Source organism: Sarcophilus harrisii, chromosome 2 (assembly GCF_902635505.1).
Source record: "Sarcophilus harrisii chromosome 2, mSarHar1.11, whole genome shotgun sequence".
NCBI lineage: Eukaryota > Metazoa > Chordata > Mammalia > Dasyuromorphia > Dasyuridae > Sarcophilus > Sarcophilus harrisii.
The window spans coordinates 362,019,991-362,038,124 of NC_045427.1; the positions used below are offsets into that span (position 1 = coordinate 362,019,991).

Here is an 18,134-nt window from a genome sequence, read left to right on the forward strand (position 1 = left end):
GAAAGATAATGAGTTCAATTTTAAACACACTGAGTTTAAGATGTCTACTAGACATCTACTCTGAGATGTCTAAAAGGTGGTTGGAGATGTAAGATTGGAGATCAGCAGAAGAGGTTATATCAGGAAAAGCAGAACTGAGAATTATCAGTACTGAGATGGTAATTAAATCAATCAGAACTAGTGAGACCCCCAAGTTAAGTAGTATAAAGAGAGAAGAGATCCGGGTCCAAACCAGAACCTCTGTGGGACACCCATAAATAGAGAGCATGACATGGATGATGACGCAGAAAAGAAATAGAGAAGTGATCTAATAGAACCAAATTTGATTAGAGGAAATTTGAAAGCTTTTATATAAATATGATCAATAAAGTCAGAAATAGAAGGAAAATTATTGACTAAGAAGTCTTTGCAGAAAATTTCTTTGATAAAAGGCCTGCTATTCAAGATGATGTGAATACCAAAATCAGTTTATTCTCTCCCATTTTCAGGAAATACTAAAATACTCATCCTGTGAACTTAGTTTCCCAGACTGTTTTATTACCACAGTTAAAGCAACCATAATGTGCCCAGATAACCTTGAATGGCATCTTTAAACTACCTCTAGGGATACCTATGGTGGGAACTTTCCAGACTGTTTTATTAAGCTCTGATAGGAACCAAGTTTTCACAGAATATCTTTAAGACAATTACAATATCTGAAAATACATCCCTTATCTCCCCAACTTTTTCCTTGTACTTCCCTTTGTCCCCTGAGAAGATCCCAAGGTTATATTTCCCCTATAAAAGATGTGCTTATAATGAAGACTTTTGCTAAGCCCTTTTTAGGACAAAGTCCACTATGTGGTTTTCTCTCCCTCTGGTTAGTCTGCTAAACTCCTCTATAGATTTAACCTGCTAGTCAATGGCACACTCATACTTCGTGCCATATTCCTTTAATGCTTCTTCTAAACCCTTTTCCTCACTAACTTTAATATTCTCTCAAACTCAAGATTTCTGACTCCTCATCCTGTTATTCTTTCTTCTACACTGTAAAAGAGCAGGAAAAATTCAGAAAATCCTGAAATGTTGGATGTTTCCAACATCCTGAATGTTGGAAAGGATATTTTCTGATCAAATGATCTATCCTTTCCAACATTCTGAATGTCTAGTCTTCTGGCTTCCTGAACATTTGCAGGAATGGGGAATTTCTGAGGCAATCCATTCTATTTTTGAGCAACTGTGAATAGGCTATCCTATGCAATTTAGTAGTTAGGTAATTATATACTGTCTGGTATTGTTTGCTATTGTTTCAGAGTATTAACCTTGTCTCCAGAATTATAATGAATTCCTTAAACATTGTTCAGTACAAGGATGGGCAGAGTAAGTATCGAGTATGATGACTGACTGAGGAGGTGAGGTGTGGAGCTATGGGCAAAGGCACGAGACTGTGGGTAACACACACACACACACACACACACACACACACACACCCCAACAGTATCAATTATGCAGCTGTGTTTATGCAGATGCTGGAGGAGCTGTTTAGGACAGTCAGCAAAAGGGAAAGAGATTTCTGACAAGTCAAATAATATATCCCCCTGCCTTCAGACAGGCACTGATCTAAACTATCCCAATCCAGTCTCAATTATTTAATTAGTTTCCCTATCTCTAGTGTCTCCTTCCCTGTCCCACAACTCCCATTTATCTTTTACACAGCTGCCAAAAATAAATTAATACTTTGCAGATCTGAACATTCAGTTCAACATTTATCAACTATCTATAATATATAAAACCCTATGCTAAATGCTGGAGGCAGAAACAGAAATGAGATAGTCTATCCCTTCAAGAAAGCTTTTCTTCTACTAGGGGACACAACAAGTATTCAAATAAGCAAATACAAAGTATATTGAAAGGGAGAAAATCCCCTAAAAATTGGGGAAGGAAGAATCAGGAGAAGCTTCACAGAGTTGAAATCTATGCTAAACCTTGAAGGAAGGTAAGAATTTGCAAGATAGAAATGGCAAGCAGGTCCTTTTAGGCATGGCTTGTTGGAGATATGGAAGTGGAGGGGTAGCCAGTTGAGTTTGGGGGACAGATAGTAGTTGCTTAATGTGAGCATAAAGCATCTAAAAGGAAGTGAAGGAAAAAAAAGGGATGTGAGGGTAGGCAAAAAATGTCATAAATTAAGATTGGAGTCAGATTCCAAATGATCAAAGATATCAGTTTAAGGAGCTAGGATTTTATCCCAAAGATTATGGGAGAATTCCTAAAGTGTTTCAAGAAAGGAACTAACATTTTCTGTTCCTCAGGAAGATTATTTGGCCAATTGTATGGAAAATAGATGGTAGAGGAGAGAGACCAAAATAGGAGGTTATTACAATAGTTCAGGTGAGAAGCTATAATACCTAAATTAGGGGAGTGGTTGAGAAGAGAAAAGGAGATGAAAGTAAGAAATTCCAGGGAAGAGGAATCAATAAGCCTTGGGCATTGAATGTGATACATGATTAAGAAAGAAAAGTCATGTATCATTCAATCTACCGGCATTTACTGAGTAACTACTCTGTGTCAAGCACTGTTCTGGACACTAGATAAGTATGAGGTTACAAATTATTGATGATTGGAAAGATACTGGCTTCCTTATCCCTTGGAGAAGGGGGAAGGGATTCAGGAGGGAAAGATATTTTGAACACTGAATCTGAGATGCCAATACAGATGTGGATGTTCAAGAGCAATGGGAGATATAAAATTGAAGTTCAGGAGTATAATTAGAGCAAGCTCTACAAACCATGAGAATATACTACATCCACATGATCACTGAATTATGGAAACTTATGAGATCATCTAGAATAGAAAGTGGATGGACATTGGATAGATCCTCTAGCAGCTACATATGGCCTTAAACACTCCTGAATACGCGAGAACCAAATTAAAATGCACCTGGGAAATATTTAATAAAACAAATAAGAATGCAATAAAAAATAATGATTACATTTAAAAAAAACTAAACCAATATGTAGGTCATTAGGATTCTTAAGTACATATTAATGACCCCTGTTTCTATTTGACTTTGATACTAATGATCTAGAGAGTCAGAGAGAAGGAAAATGAGCCCAAGACAAAGACTTTGGGGATACCCAAGTTTTTTAGGTGGGATATTTATGATAATTCAGGACAGGCTCCTGGAAAGGAATATTAGACAAAAAATGAACCAGGATAGCAAAGAATTAAAAATGTAAAGATGTCCATCCATTAAGGAATGAATGAGTTGTGGTATATGATTGTGTGGAATACTACTGTGCTTTAAGAAATGGCAAGCAAGATAATTTCAGAAAAACCTGGGAAGATTTATATGAACTGGTGCAAAGCAAAGAAAATAGAACCAGGAGAACATTGTACACTAACAGCAATATCATACCATAATCAGCTGTAAAATGACAGCTATTCTCAGCAATACAGTGGTCCAGAACAATTCCAGGAGTCATGATGAAAAACACTATCCACCTCCAGAGAAAGAACTGATGGAATTTGAATGCAAATTGAAGCATAAGTTGTTGACTTTCTTTATTTTTCTTGTCTTTTTTTGTAATATAGTTATTGAGGAAATATATTCTGTATGATTTCACATGCATAATTGATATATCGTTTGTCTTTTCATTGAACTCCAGTGATTCTTTATAATTTCTAGGATTCAATAGAAACTCCCATTTGGCATATAAAGCTCTTTCTAATAGTGTTCTTCAAATACCTTACTTCCCTCCATGCAATCATTCTAAATTCAATTATTCCTCAAAAATGGTACTCCTATTTCTGGACCCCCACACCTAGACTGGTCTCCTACCTACCTCACCTTCACTTTCTTTTCCCTGGCTTCCTTCAAAATGACACTCAAAGCTCATCATCAGCAAAAGGTCTTGCCCTGTCCTAATTGTTAGTGTCTTCACCTTTCAGAGTACTTTCCATCTACTCCATACAGATCTTATATATACCTAGTTATTTCCATATTGTTTCCCTATTAAAATATATGGTCCTTTGAGGTGAGGCACAGTGATATAAACTTATATAGACTATGCTACTGAGAAAGGCCGAATCTGGTAGGTACATTGAGCTCAGGAGTTATGAAGAACAGTAGGACTGAAATCTATTGAGTGTCCACCCTGAGTCTGGTACAATTTAGTGAGCCCTTGGGGAGATGGCTAACTCCCTTGAGGAGTATAGCCCAGACTATCTTCTAAGAAGTGAACTGGCCCAGATCAGAAAAAGGTCAGTATTGAATTCAAGCCACTGGGACTATTATACTTCCAGCCCCTTTGAGATGGGAATAATAATAATAATAAAAATCAATAACAAATAAATGAATGAATAACTAGATCAATACATAAATGTATGAATAAACAGATGGATGAGTAAAATAAATCAATAGATAATTGAATAAATGAATAAATAAATGAGTGAAAGCAACCAAACAAAAAGCCATTTCCTCATTATTACCTATCTCCTTACCTCAGTGTCTGTACTCGGTAGCCTCTGGATATAATTTCTTTAGATCTGTCCTTCCTCACTTAAGACAACAACAACAATGCAAGATATTTACATCCCTACTGATTTATGGGCTTGTATATTATTATTCTAGCCTGAGTCGCTTTATGGGGTTGTAAAAGAGACTGTCACTAAAGCAAAAAGCTAAGAAACTCAAAAGTAAAATTTTTTCCCCATCTGGTAATTTAGCACAAGGAAAAAACCTCTATTCGAGAATAACAAACTGACCCTAATCCTGGCCACAGGTCAAATCCTAACCCAATCCCCTATCTCTAAGACAGGCCTATTGCTTAATCATTCCATCTTTCTCCTCTTTTTTGTCTTAAGACATCAAAATTAACCCCCCTTTCCCACAATTATAAATAATTATATTTCAGAGATGACTCTAAGCATAGAACACAAGCCCTCATAGTTTCTTCCTGGTATTAACACAGGAGACTCATGACCCTCCCTCATCTCAGCCTCTTCAGTCATAAAAGACAGGACAAACAGCTCTTACAGGCATCCTCTGGAGTCTTGCCTGGACAGTTTGGAAAAGGTCTAGAAATGCCTGTGGGAGGAATTATGTACAAGTGTTAAGCCTAATTAGCACAAAGCACTGCCAGCTATTTAAAGGGATGATTGTCTTAATCAGCTGGAAAAGACCTTCATTTGTACTAGGCACAATTTATAGGCCTAATTAGCATAGCCATGAACTCTTTGGTCCTGGTCCTTTGGAGAAAATGACTCAGTTCTCATTTCTTAATCTTTGCATTAGTAAAGTCAGCACATGAATTGGGCTCAAGTGCTCACACGGAAAACACCCAACTACTGAAGTCTGTGGCCTTGGTAATATTAGTGTCTTATGCTTCCCTAGGTCTTAGTTATTCTCCAGGTGTCCATCCATCTTTACTTGGCCCAGACAGGGTGCTAATGATAGAAGCCAACATTCTGGATCTAATCCTGTCTAAGAAGCTTTGCTCTCTCTCCATGAACATAAATTTCATCCCCAATTGGACCAAATGTTAAAAGGGGGCAAGAAGGGAGATTGTAGAGGAATTGGGGTAGAGATGAATTACCCATCTCTACTATCTGGGATAAAAATCTCTCAGAGAAGATTTCTGTTAAGTAATGTCATCTTATAATAGCTGTAAAACACGTTATTGATTTTCCAAGTCTATTCCTCAAGACAACTCTATTAGGTAGCTCATGAAAGTATCGCTATCCCACAAAACTATTCCAGAGAACCTCAGGACCAGAAATGACCTCAGTGGGCAACTAGCCATAGGTTTCCTGAAGAATCATTATCCCCTCTTTAATATTCCCAACAGGTGATTCTTACCTTAAAGACTACTACTCACTACTTACTACTTAAAGACATCCACCTTTAAACAGCTCTGATTATTGAACATTTTCTGTATCTCAAGGAAAAATTTGCTTTCTTTTCATTTCCCCTCTTGCTTTTATGTTCTGTCCTTTGGGGACAAGAAAAATAAATTACATCTCTCTTCTAATGATGTCCCTTTGGATACTTGAAGACAACTCTCATATCCCTCACTCTGGTTCCTAACAAATCTTCTTTTTATTAGGTTGCACACCCTCGGTTCCCTTATTTCTTTTATAACACTCTCTAGGCTTTGTATCATTCTAGTCACTCCTCTCTGCATGAGCTCCAATTTCTTAGTATCCTTTCTAACATAGAATAATAAAATGAAAAAATAGAACAGTATTACATTCTGTTATACTCAGTATGCCACATGTGCTCTGACCACAACAAAGCAGAGGAGTTTTATCACTTCTCTTGTTTTGAATCTGTAATGTCCAGACTAGTTCTCTGGAGGATCTTGGGACTAGCCTTGATCTTAGTGGAAGAGTGGAGGAGGCAGGAGAGCCACCAGAAGGATGATCAAAGATGGAATGTCTCATTTCCACTCCTCTCAGCCCTTAAATACTTCAGTATGATTACATCATTACAGCACACTATGTATGTGTGAACTAGAGAACCATTTCACTATGCTAAGTACTAAGTATATGTGAACTAGAGAACCATCATCTCATTAATCACACTGAGTTAACATCTTGCTGTAAGTATCTTTGCTTCAAGTATACTTTTCTCAGAGTTCCCCAATATCTGTGGTCCTCTACATGAATCCATTTTACAGACTAAAAAACAAACAAACTCAGGGATAATTAAGGTTCTCAAGTGGTGCCTACTGAATATCACACCTGAGTATGAACCCCCACTCTAAGTCCAGTACTTCCCTCTAGTATACCATGTTTCCTCTACAGCAGAAGAGTCAAACATTAAATCTTGTTGGAGGCCAAGATGCCTCCCAGGTGTGCTTGGGCCTCTCTCTGCAGGGACCAAATAAATTTCTCTATGTATCTGAAGATGTCTCTGATCAATTTGGGTAAGGAGAGCTGGCACCCATCCCACACATGCTTTACAATCACAAGCCTGGAAGAGGCCTCAAAAGGATTTCCAGTCATGTTATTTCCTTTTCTCTTTGAGGAAACTGAAGACAAGGGAGATGAAATTATTTTGCCAAAATCACAATGCCAAAAGGAGACCAGCACCTAAGTCTTCTGACTCCTATCAGATAATGAAAAATGTCAGAGCCAGAAGACCTCACAGATAATAGTTCAATCCCTTTACTTTAAAGAAAAAGCAAGGGGAAAAAAATAAAGGAAATTTTAAAAAATTGTAAAAGAAAGAAAAAAAGAAAAAGAAAGTGAGATTTGGAAATATGATATGATTTGTCCAAGATCACAAAAATAACAACTTTCTCCCACCCAGCCTATAAATAGCATCTGGGCTTCATATCTTGTTCTACTGAAACTTTTTTATTGGATAAAGACATAAATATAGTCATTCTGCCAGCCATATTTGTTTAACTGGTGGTTATTTTTTTTTCTTCATTGTTGTTGTAAAAGAAGGCATATTGAGAAATTCTGTGCTTATTTTCTTTTAAAGACATCAATAATTTTTCTTTTTATCTTCTTTTTTTTTGTTAGAAGATACTATAAAATACGTCAAACCACTCCTAGATATCAAAAAAAGATCAGCCTCTGTCGCTAAAACTACAGTGAAACTTGATTTTACCTGCCTCATCTTCAGCAAAGGAAATGATGTACTGATAATAGTTGTTGATCATGCCTGGAAACATGCATGTCTGCCCACGCCCCATGCAGATCTCACTGTACTGCCACTGTCTGGTGGCCTGGTTCTCCCTGAGTGACATCAAGCGCCTAAAGAGGAAAAGCAAATGGCATTAATACTAGTCACTGATGGCACAGTCTGGAACAGAGTAAAAGGCACTAACTAAGTGTGGAACCCAAATCTATGTGACATCAACTCTTGATTGCCTCAAAGAGATTAAATTACTTGACCAGGGTCACACAGCTTGTAAGTGTCTGAGGCCAGATTTACACACAGGTCCTCCTGACTGCACCATCTGACTGTTCCCAAGGTGATGTTTCTAAAGCTTAGATGTGACCATGTCATTTCCCTAATCTCTAATTCCCCATAGCTCCCCATTATCCAAAGAATTAAACATAAATGCCTCTGTTGGACATTTAAAGATCTCTGCAACCTGGCCCCCTCCTACCTTTCCAGTCTTCTAAGCGATGAGGTTGTGGGTCACTAGGTGGGGTTGGCAGAGAAAACCTGAAGTACTGAAAAGATTACTCCCTGAGGCAAACAAGGAAGGATATGATGGGGATCAGCTCAAGTTTACAGACCTGCCCCTTGTGGAGGTCTTGGGTAACCCTACTTACTGTATCTAAACAGTAAAACAAGTTATAACAAACAATTTTGCCTATAAATCTGTCCATAGCCTACACCATCTTTGCCAAATCCCGTTTGGGTTAGCCTGGTGTCTATTTTACATCTTCATTTTGTCCATAATCTCTTCTCCTAAATAAATATCCCTTTTGGCAAGGAGAACAGCCATTGTGAATTTGTCACAAGTTTATTTCAAACTAGGTATTGCTACCTTGATCTCATCTAAGGCTTTATTTCTCTTCATACACTCTAGTAACTCTGGCTTACCTTAAGTTCCTCAAAGAGATACTCCACCACCTATCTGTATACCTTCTCAATGGCTATTTTCCATAACTATAATGATTTCCCTCAAGGGTTCCTAGTCTTCCTTCAAGACTAAATGCAAATCTCCCCTGCTATAGTTGGTTAGTGCCTTCTTCTCTCAGATTACCACCCATCTACTCTGTATACATATTGTATATACATGTTGTCTCCCCTTATTTAAAACTGCTAAGGGACAGGAATCCTTTTTTTGCTTTTCTTTGTATCCCAGCATTTAGCACACTGAATTAGAATTTAATAAATGCTTGTTGACTATCTCTTTAGGGTAAAGCAAGGACTAATAGAAATTGAGTCAAAGAATCTCTTCTTTCACCTTGTCAAAAAATACATTTATAAATAAATGAATGAAATCTGAGAGGGGAAGATCCTCAGAATTTCTAGTCAAAACTGAAATGACTACTCTTTACATTCTGAGTCAATCAGGACCCAAACAATGACCAAATGGGGCTTGACCAAGGATTTACTGGTGGCCAATTAAAATCAAATTGGTTTTGATTTTAAGGTCTGGTCCATTTAAGATTTTAGCTTAAAAAAGCCAAAGTCTCCCATTACATCCATGGCCATCTCCAATCATCCTATATCTTACCACTGGACCAGATTGCTTTCAAGGGGAAAGTGAGATAGGTGTCCTTGAACAGCCTTCCCTCACTTCCATCACCCCCCTGATATCATGGTCTTCTTCAAGAAAGAAAAACAGACAGAGCAAAGTACTGTGCTAGGCCCTAAGGATATAAAAGCCAAAACAACAACAACAAAAAAAAAGAGCTTATATTTATAGCTAGATTATGGCAGTAGTTGGCAGGCCAGGCCTGAAATCAAGAAGATCCGAGTTCAAATATGGTTTCAGACATTTATTATCTGTATGATCATGGGCAAGTCACTTTACTGATGTTCATTTTAGCTTTCTCATATGTAAAATGGGGATAATAATAACCTCTGTTTCCCATGGTTGTATTGAAGATCAAATGAGATTATATTTGTAAAGCATTTAGCACAGTGACACATAGTTGGTACTATATAAATGTTAACTATTATATATAATATACAATATATTATTATATATTATTATAATATTGTTATTATACTAGGATGAAACAGAGATAAGAAACTAAGTGATAATATGAGAAGGGAAGGAGCCTTAACAACCTCAGAGATCAAAAAAAATCAGAGGTACCATTAGAATTCAATTTTGAAGAAAGTCTGAGAATCTAGTAGGGACTGGAGAAGGATTGAGCCAGATATGGGTGACAGGCTATGCAAAGGTGGAGAGACAGGAAAGGAAATGTGAAATTTGAGAAAAAAATACTTGTCAGGCTATTTTGCCTGAAACATCAGGTTTATGTAAGGTAGCCATAGGAAACAAGTTAAATCCAGATGTATGGGAAGGAAACCTCTGACTCAAAATGACTACTCAGAGACTTCTCAAAGTGAAGATCAGAAGTTTTATTAGAATCTCATGAGAAGCAGGCAGTCTGCTCACTGAGTTCTCAGAGAGAGGAAAGCCAATTTTACAAAGGCTAAGAGGTGATTTAAATAGTCAAAAACCACAGGAATCCATGGTCCCGTTTCCCCCCCCCCCCCCCCCCCCCCAATCTGGTTAATTTTCACTGTCTACTTAAGTGGAAGTAGCAAAGGTTTGCTAAATTCTAGTCAAGCCAATCTAGTTGACTTACTGCAGATGTGTATGGCTAAGTATATTGTGGTCAGCCTGTTCCAATGTTTGCAAATGCTTTTGAGCTGATATGAGCACTCCATTGTAATATTTGTACAGTTTCATTTTTCCCAAACTTATCAGACTTTCATATATTAAAATTTAGGTTATAGGTTCAATCTACCTTGTTAATGATTTTATGAGAAACCATATAATTCCTCACAATAAGGAGATTTACTTAGAGGTAAGTAATAAATTAAGCCAGAAAGGGGTTAAAGATTTCTAAAATAACTAAGGATTTTGGTTTACCTCAAGCTTTTCTCAATCAACAAACAGAGATTAGCCAGTTTGAAGGCTTCTCAAATATCTCCAGGCCATTAAATAATTAGTCAGGTTCTTCTCTAAGCAGTTGAATAAAGGTCAAGGGGGTTACCTCTGGAATGTTATCTTCTGGAAGAGCAAGTGTTTGCTCTTCTTCCCAGAGCCTAATGATTGACAGATCCTTGGTACTGAGTCTTGAATTACCCAAGGTTATTATCCTGAGAAGTCCTCAGTTTCCCTTTTTACTCACAGATGTTTGGGTACTAATAAATTCTTTCCCTATTTCTCATTTAGGGCTACATGAAGACACATGAAAATAATAATCCATTTATATAGTACCAAAAGGTTCACAAAATACTTTCTTCACAACAATCCTTTGAGCAAGATGCACAAGTTTTATTATCTCCATTTTATACAGAGAGAAACTGAGCTTAGAGAGAGTAAATTGTATATGTATGAATACTAACATTAGCATACTTGTCTAACTCCCAAGTCCAAGACTCTTTCCCATTGCAGAATAATAGCCTTTCAGATAAGAAAATGTTCAGTCACAATCTGAATCAACCCACTGAAGAGGGATCCATGCATGCTGTACCATGGTGTTGTATGTGAATTCTCTTTAAATGAAGCACTATAGAAAGTATATGTCTATTGTCCATTCAAGGGAATAGCCTTCTTCCCCCAGACCTCCCTCACTTTTAGGAAAAAGTATTTATTTTGAGCTTAAAAAATAAAACAAGCATTTCTAATACATAGTAAAATAGAAAGAAAAAAGATTGTACATGAAACTACAAATCTTGCAGTAATTTGCAATTCCTTTTAAATATATAATAAAGTTATCATGTAAAGTTCTTTTTTCCCATTTTTTCTTTCCTCCTCTCTGCATCTCCCCAACTTAGAGATAGCCATCATTAAACACAAATATATATGTCTATGTATCCATATATATATAAACATATGTGAATTTTATACACATACATATATGTAAAACTATTCTATTCCTACTTCCATTTATCAATTCTTTCTCTGGATACAGACAGCATCTTACTTCATATATCCTTTATAGTCAATTTGGGTATTTATAATACTCTCATTCCTACCCATAGTCTCCTCTGCCTCTCACTACATTGTGCTCTCTGGAATCTCTACTCTTACCAAGCTATCCTTCATTCTGGACCTTTCATCTTATATTCATTCCATCTTCTCATGCTCCAGAAAAACTGTATTAATCATTGGTCACTCTTTCTAAACAAGTGAGTTTCTCCTTTCTTGCCCTAGAACCATGAGGAGTCATTCTATTTTTTATTACCTATTGACCTTTACAGATCCTCCCTCTGCAACTTTTCCTCTTTTGGGGTTTGCTTCATCTGTCTATATCAATCACAATGTCTAGCTTCTTGTGACTATAATCCATTACTCTCCAAATCATTCAAACTCTTCTTAAGGAATTCAGTACTGGATTCATATTCTTGATCTCCATCTCATCCCCTGCCCTCTTTCTAGGAGGTGTGTGTGTGTGTGTGTGTGTGTGTGTGTGTGTGTGTGTATGATAGGATTAAAGAGGATCATTTGATCCTCACTTTAATGTTCTGGCTTCCTAATCATCAACTTCTACATCTTCTAAGACTTCTTCACTTCAGTTTAGTCACCTACAGGATTTTTTTTTAATAGCCTTTTATTTACAGGATATATGCATGGGTAACTTTACAGCATTAACAATTGCCAAACCTCTTGTTCCAATTTTTCACCTCTTACCCCCCCACACCCCCACACCCTCCCCTAGATGGCAGGATGACCAGTAGATGTTAAATATATTAAAATATAAATTAGACACACAATAAGTATACATGACCAAACCGTTATTTTGCTGTACAAAAAGAATCAGACTCTGAAATATTGTTCAATTAGCTTGTGAAGGAAATCAAAAATGCAGGTGGGCATAAATAGAGGGATTGGGAATTCAATGTAATGGTTTTTAGTCATCTCCCAGAGTTCTTTTTCTGGGCATAGCTAGTTCAGTTCATTACTGCTCCATTAGAAATGATTTGGTTGATCTCGTTGCTGAGGATGGCCTGGTCCATCAGAACTGGTCATCATATAGTATTGTTGTTGAAGTATATAATGATCTCCTGGTCCTGCTCATTTCACTCAGCATCAGTTCGTGTAAGTCTCTCCAGGCCTTTCTGAAATCATCCTGTTGGTCATTTCTTACAGAACAGTAATATTCCATAATATTCATATACCACAATTTATTCAGCCATTCTCCAACTGATGGACATCCATTCAGTTTCCAGTTTTTAGCCACTACAAAAAGGGCTGCCACAAACATTCGTGCACATACAGGTCCCTTTCCCTTCTTTATAATCTCCTTGGGATATAATCCCAGTAGTAACACTGCTGGATCAAAGGGTATGCACAGTTTGATAACTTTTTGAGCATAGTTCCAAACTACTCTCCAAAATGGTTGGATTCGTTCACAACTCCACCAACAATGCATCAATGTCCCAGTTTTCCCACATCCCCTCCAACAATCATCATTATTTTTTCCTGTCATCTTAGCCAATCTGACCACCTACAGGATTTTATCATGACCCATATCTATGCTACTGCCATGATTCTGACCTCTTGTTTTTCCAATTCGCCTTCCATCTCATATTTTTTGAACCATTTTTCTCCTCACCATGACCTCTAATGACTCTATAATTATTCTTCTAATCCATGTTGTGCTTTTGCCTTTCTTTTTTCCCTTCTTAGTAAAGTTTAAGCATATCGTTGCTCCTTATCCTACACTATTATTGCTCATACCCTGTTACATTTACTCCTATGATGTTAAATGTAGTTGGAAGAAATCATACAACAATGACTGCTGAGTGCTCCACAAAGTCAAAAGACTTATATGAACTGAGGCAGAGTGAGGAGAACCAGGAGAATAATATATGCAATAACAACAAATCTTTGGGATATAATTGACACAGTGACCAACTACAATCCCAAAGGACTCAGGACAAAACATATTACCCATTGATTTGTTACAATGCTCTGACATAAGGAAATCCCTCTCAAGAAGATAGAATTGTCCTATTGACCCTTGCTTTCTATAACTGGGTTCACAGTGTCATTCTCCCCCAGACTAGGTTCAGTTGTCAATAGATTAAGTCCTTGTTCAGGGCCTAGTTTCTGTCTAATGAAGGGCCTATGGGTCAGCCAGAGACATTGGGGAAAGCAATTATTTTGTGACCTTAGGTGATAAAACAAAAGAAATCAGTTCAATACAAAGCTTTTATTGCAAACAATAGGGAAGAAAGGATAGGGGAGAAAGGACCTGACATACAACTATATATCACACTAATATGGAATATAATTTATATAACGGTAGCGCTGCATTGGGAATTCAGATGGGCCCATTCAGCAGAAAGGGAGAATTTCAAAGTACCCTTCTGAGGATAGGTCCTTATACTCTAATTTTGGGTAAGCTCCCTGTAGCTGGTCAGGGAAGAAAAAAACAATTAGGTGGTAGACAAAATATTATTTGGGGAGTTCATTATTAAGACAAGCTGATAGACAATTCTCAGATGAAGAAATTGAAACTATTTCTAGTCATATGAAAAGATGCTCCAAGTCATTATTAATCAGAGAAATGCAAATTAAGACAACTCTAAGATACCACTACACACCTGTCAGATTGGCTAAGATGACAGGAAAAAATAATGATGATTGTTGGAGGGGATGCGGGAAAACTGGGACATTGATGCATTGTTGGTGGAGTTGTGAACGAATCCAACCATTTTGGAGAGTAGTTTGGAACTATGCTCAAAAAGTTATCAAACTGTGCATACCCTTTGATCCAGCAGTGTTACTACTGGGATTATATCCCAAAGAGATTATAAAGAAGGGAAAGGGACCTGTATGTGCACGAATGTTTGTGGCAGCCCTTTTTGTAGTGGCTAGAAACTGGAAACTGAATGGATGTCCATCAGTTGGAGAATGGCTGAATAAATTGTGGTATATGAAAATTATGGAATATTACTGTTCTGTAAGAAATGACCAACAGGATGATTTCAGAAAGGCCTGGAGAGACTTACACGAGCTGATGCTGAGTGAAATGAGCAGGACCAGGAGATCATTATATACTTCAACAACAATACTATATGATGACCAGTTCTGATGGACCAGGCCATCCTCAGCAACGAGATCAACCAAATCATTTCCAATGGAGCAGTAATGAACTGAACCAGCTACGCCCAGAGAAAGAACTCTGGGAGATGACTAAAAACCATTACATTGAATTCCCAATCCCTATATTCATGTCCACCTGTATTTTTGATTTCCTTCACAAGCTAATTGTACAATATTTCAGAGTCTGATTCTTTTTGTACATCAAAATAACAGTTTGGTCATATATACTTATTGTGTATCTAATTTATATATTAATATATTTAACATCTACTGGTCATCCTGCTATCTGGGGGAGGGGGTGGGGGGTAAGAGGTGAAAAATTGGAACAAGAGGTTTGGCAGTTGTTAATGATGTAAAGTTACCCATGCATATAACCTGTAAATAAAACGCTATTAAATTAAAAAAAAAGACAAGCTGATAGTAGATAAAATATTATTTGGGGACATAGATATTTTAATCTTTGAAAAATTTTGTTGTAGGTATTTTTTCCATAAGTATATTCTATAACTTTTTCAGCCTTCCTTAAGAAGTTGTTATTCTGGTCTCAAAACCACAAGTTTTCATCTTGCAACAATGATTTCCATGTATAGATTCTATAAACTATACCCTAGCTTAAAGGAAAACTCTAATAGTCATCTCAAGACTACCAAGCCTCATCTTATAAAACCACCCCAAACCCATAATTAGGTGAGATAGGTAATTGACTCAGAATACAGATCAAGATATATAGAGTTAGATATGGTCAATGTGGCAATTTGTCTGTTTGACCATACCTGTTTGTAATGGATTTTATTTTTCTTGGGGGGAAAAGAGGAAGAGAATGTGGATCTAAAAATAATTATGTTTTTTAATTTTAATTAATTATTTTTTATTATTATAGCTTTTTATTTACAAAACATAGGCATGGGTAATTTTTCAACACTGACCCTTGCAAAACCTTCTGTTCCAACTTTTCCCCTCCTTATCCCCACTCCCTCCCCTAGATGGCAGGTAGTCCAATACATGTTAAATATGTTAAAGTATATTTTAAATCCAATATGTGTATACATATCTATACAGTTATCTTGCTGCACAAGAAAAATCAGATCTAGAAAGAAAGTAAAAAAAAAAAAACCTGAGAAGGAAAACAAAAATCCAAGCAAACAATAACAGAAAGAGTGGAAATGCTATGTTGTGGGTGAACCTAAAAATAAATAAAATAAAACTGAACTTAAAATATTTTTTAAAATCTGTTCTTGCCAAGGTTATTAATCATCCAAAGAATGATAACTCTTATGGCCTTTTCTCAGTCCTCATATTCTTGACTTCCTTGCATTTTTTTATTTGTGAAATAACACAAATTATTTCCATAACATAGTAGAATTTTTTTAAAAATATGACTTCACATGAAACTACAAATCTAGTTTGTACAACTTGCTATTCTTTTAAAATATAGAACAAAGTTATCATATAATCTGGTAATATTATTGACCAACCTCTCCTTCCTGGATATTCTCTATCCATTGTTTTTCACATTCATCTGCTCTTAATTCACAGAGCTAACACATTAGTTCAGGCTCTTATATCTCAGCTAGATGCTGGCAATAACCTCCTCCTTCCAATCTTCTCTCTCTCTAATCTATCCTCCATGCAGTTGTCAAATGAATCTTCTTAAGACACAGGTTTTTATCATGAAATTCCCCACTGAAAAACCTGGGACAAAATAGAAACTTCTCAGCCTGATGCTTAAGGTACAACACAAATTGGTAGTATCCTACCTCCCCAGATAAGTTTCCCTCATATAGGAAGGGAAACAGTTTGTTAAGTGCCTACTATGTTCCAGGAACTGTGCTAAATGCTTTACAAATATTAACTCATTTATTCTCCAAACAATCCTGTGAGGTAGGTACTATTATGGTATCCATTTTATGGTTGAGAAAACCGAGGCAAACAGAGGTTCTAAGTGCCTTGCCTAGGATTTAATATCAAAGGCCATATTTGAACTCAGAACTTCCTAACTCCCTGGCCAGAATTTTTATCCCTTGTGTCACCTAGCTGCCTTCTTATCTATCCTACATGCAAACAAAACTCGACTTCTCTGGTCCTCCAAAATAAACATTCCAATTACCATCTCCATACATTTGCCTAAATCATAACCTAATCATAGAATTGGAATTTCTTCCAGTCTCTGACTATCCAAAGTCCTATCTTTTTCTTCAAGACCCAGTTAAAGTATCATTTCCTCCATGAAGCTTTCCCCGATTCTCCCCCCACCAGTTATTAATGTTCCCCTTTTTCAAATTATCTTACATTTACCTGCCTACATGATGTTATATCCCCCTCCCTCCAGGTAGAGTGTAAGCTCCTTGAGAGCAGGAAATTTTTCAAATTTGTCTTGTTATCTCAGTATCTAGCTTTGTGTCTAGTACATAGCAAGCACTTGATAACCACTGAATTGTAGAATCATCCTATAGGCTGCTTTGTGGTTTGGGCATTTGGAAACATACCTAAGTCTGCCTTGCAAGTCTTCTCCTTCCATTCAGTAAATCGTAACTCATACTAAGTGTGGTTTGAAGCATATAGGGTTCCTTTTTATTACCACAGGTTATAGGCTATCCTAGCATGCTCTTAGGGCCCTTCCAAGTTTTCAAAGATAGCTGTATAAAAAACAGCTTGAAATACATAAGTCATTTACCTAGGGCTTATAAATATTTTAGTAATGTAGGTTTCTATGGCAATAGGTATTTCCTGGAATTAGGTCAAACAGATATATATATATATATATATATATATATATATATATATATTTATATTCATGGATAGAAACGAGGAACTTTAGAATCTCAGAATGGGGGTGCATTTTAACAATTATCAAAACCTTAGAACAAAGGAAATATTGTTTTTTTTCCTTTTCAACCAGTCTCACTAAGTCAGGAAAAGGATGAAATTATAAGAGCCATTCACACTCTGAAGATCCTCAAGAAGGCATTGTTCTGCTAACAGTGTCTTAATGATGGAACTTCTGGCATTAGTCGGTTAGAGAGAAAGATCTATGGCTATTAGACCCTATAAGAGGCACCCCAAAAAATCACCACATAAAGAAATCAAAATAATATCTCCAGTATTTATGAGAGTTATGGTGAACACTGAATGTTAGACTTGGACAAGCACCAGCATGAGGCAACAGGTGAAACAGATGACATATACAAGCAAAGGTGTTAATTTAGTGCCTTGACCAGCATGTTTACTTACCCACTCATAAAATCCCCAAATATGTACAGCCCATTCAAATTAGGGGACTCACAGCCCCGGTAGATATAGCCTCCTGTGACTGACTTTCCCATCTTGTGTGGATATGCATAGATTGGAAGAACATCATCTGTAGGGGAAGACAAATAGCTTCTGTTT

General features: G+C 36.8%; 1 protein-coding gene across 3 annotated transcripts in view; it reads right to left on the bottom strand.

Annotated features, from left to right (window-relative positions):
• Positions 1–18,134, bottom strand: part of HHIPL1 (HHIP like 1) — a 94,225-nt gene that overhangs the window by 32,520 nt on the left and 43,571 nt on the right. For 2 of the 3 annotated variants that reach the window (XM_031953280.1, XM_031953282.1), the window contains exons 5-6: positions 17,979–18,105; positions 7,598–7,743 (exon numbers count right to left, since the gene is read on the bottom strand). In XM_031953280.1, coding sequence (XP_031809140.1) covers positions 7,598–7,743; positions 17,979–18,105 — 273 coding nt within the window. The remainder of the gene's footprint in view (positions 1–7,597; positions 7,744–17,978; positions 18,106–18,134) is intronic. The other variant, XM_031953281.1, reaches the window with a different exon arrangement.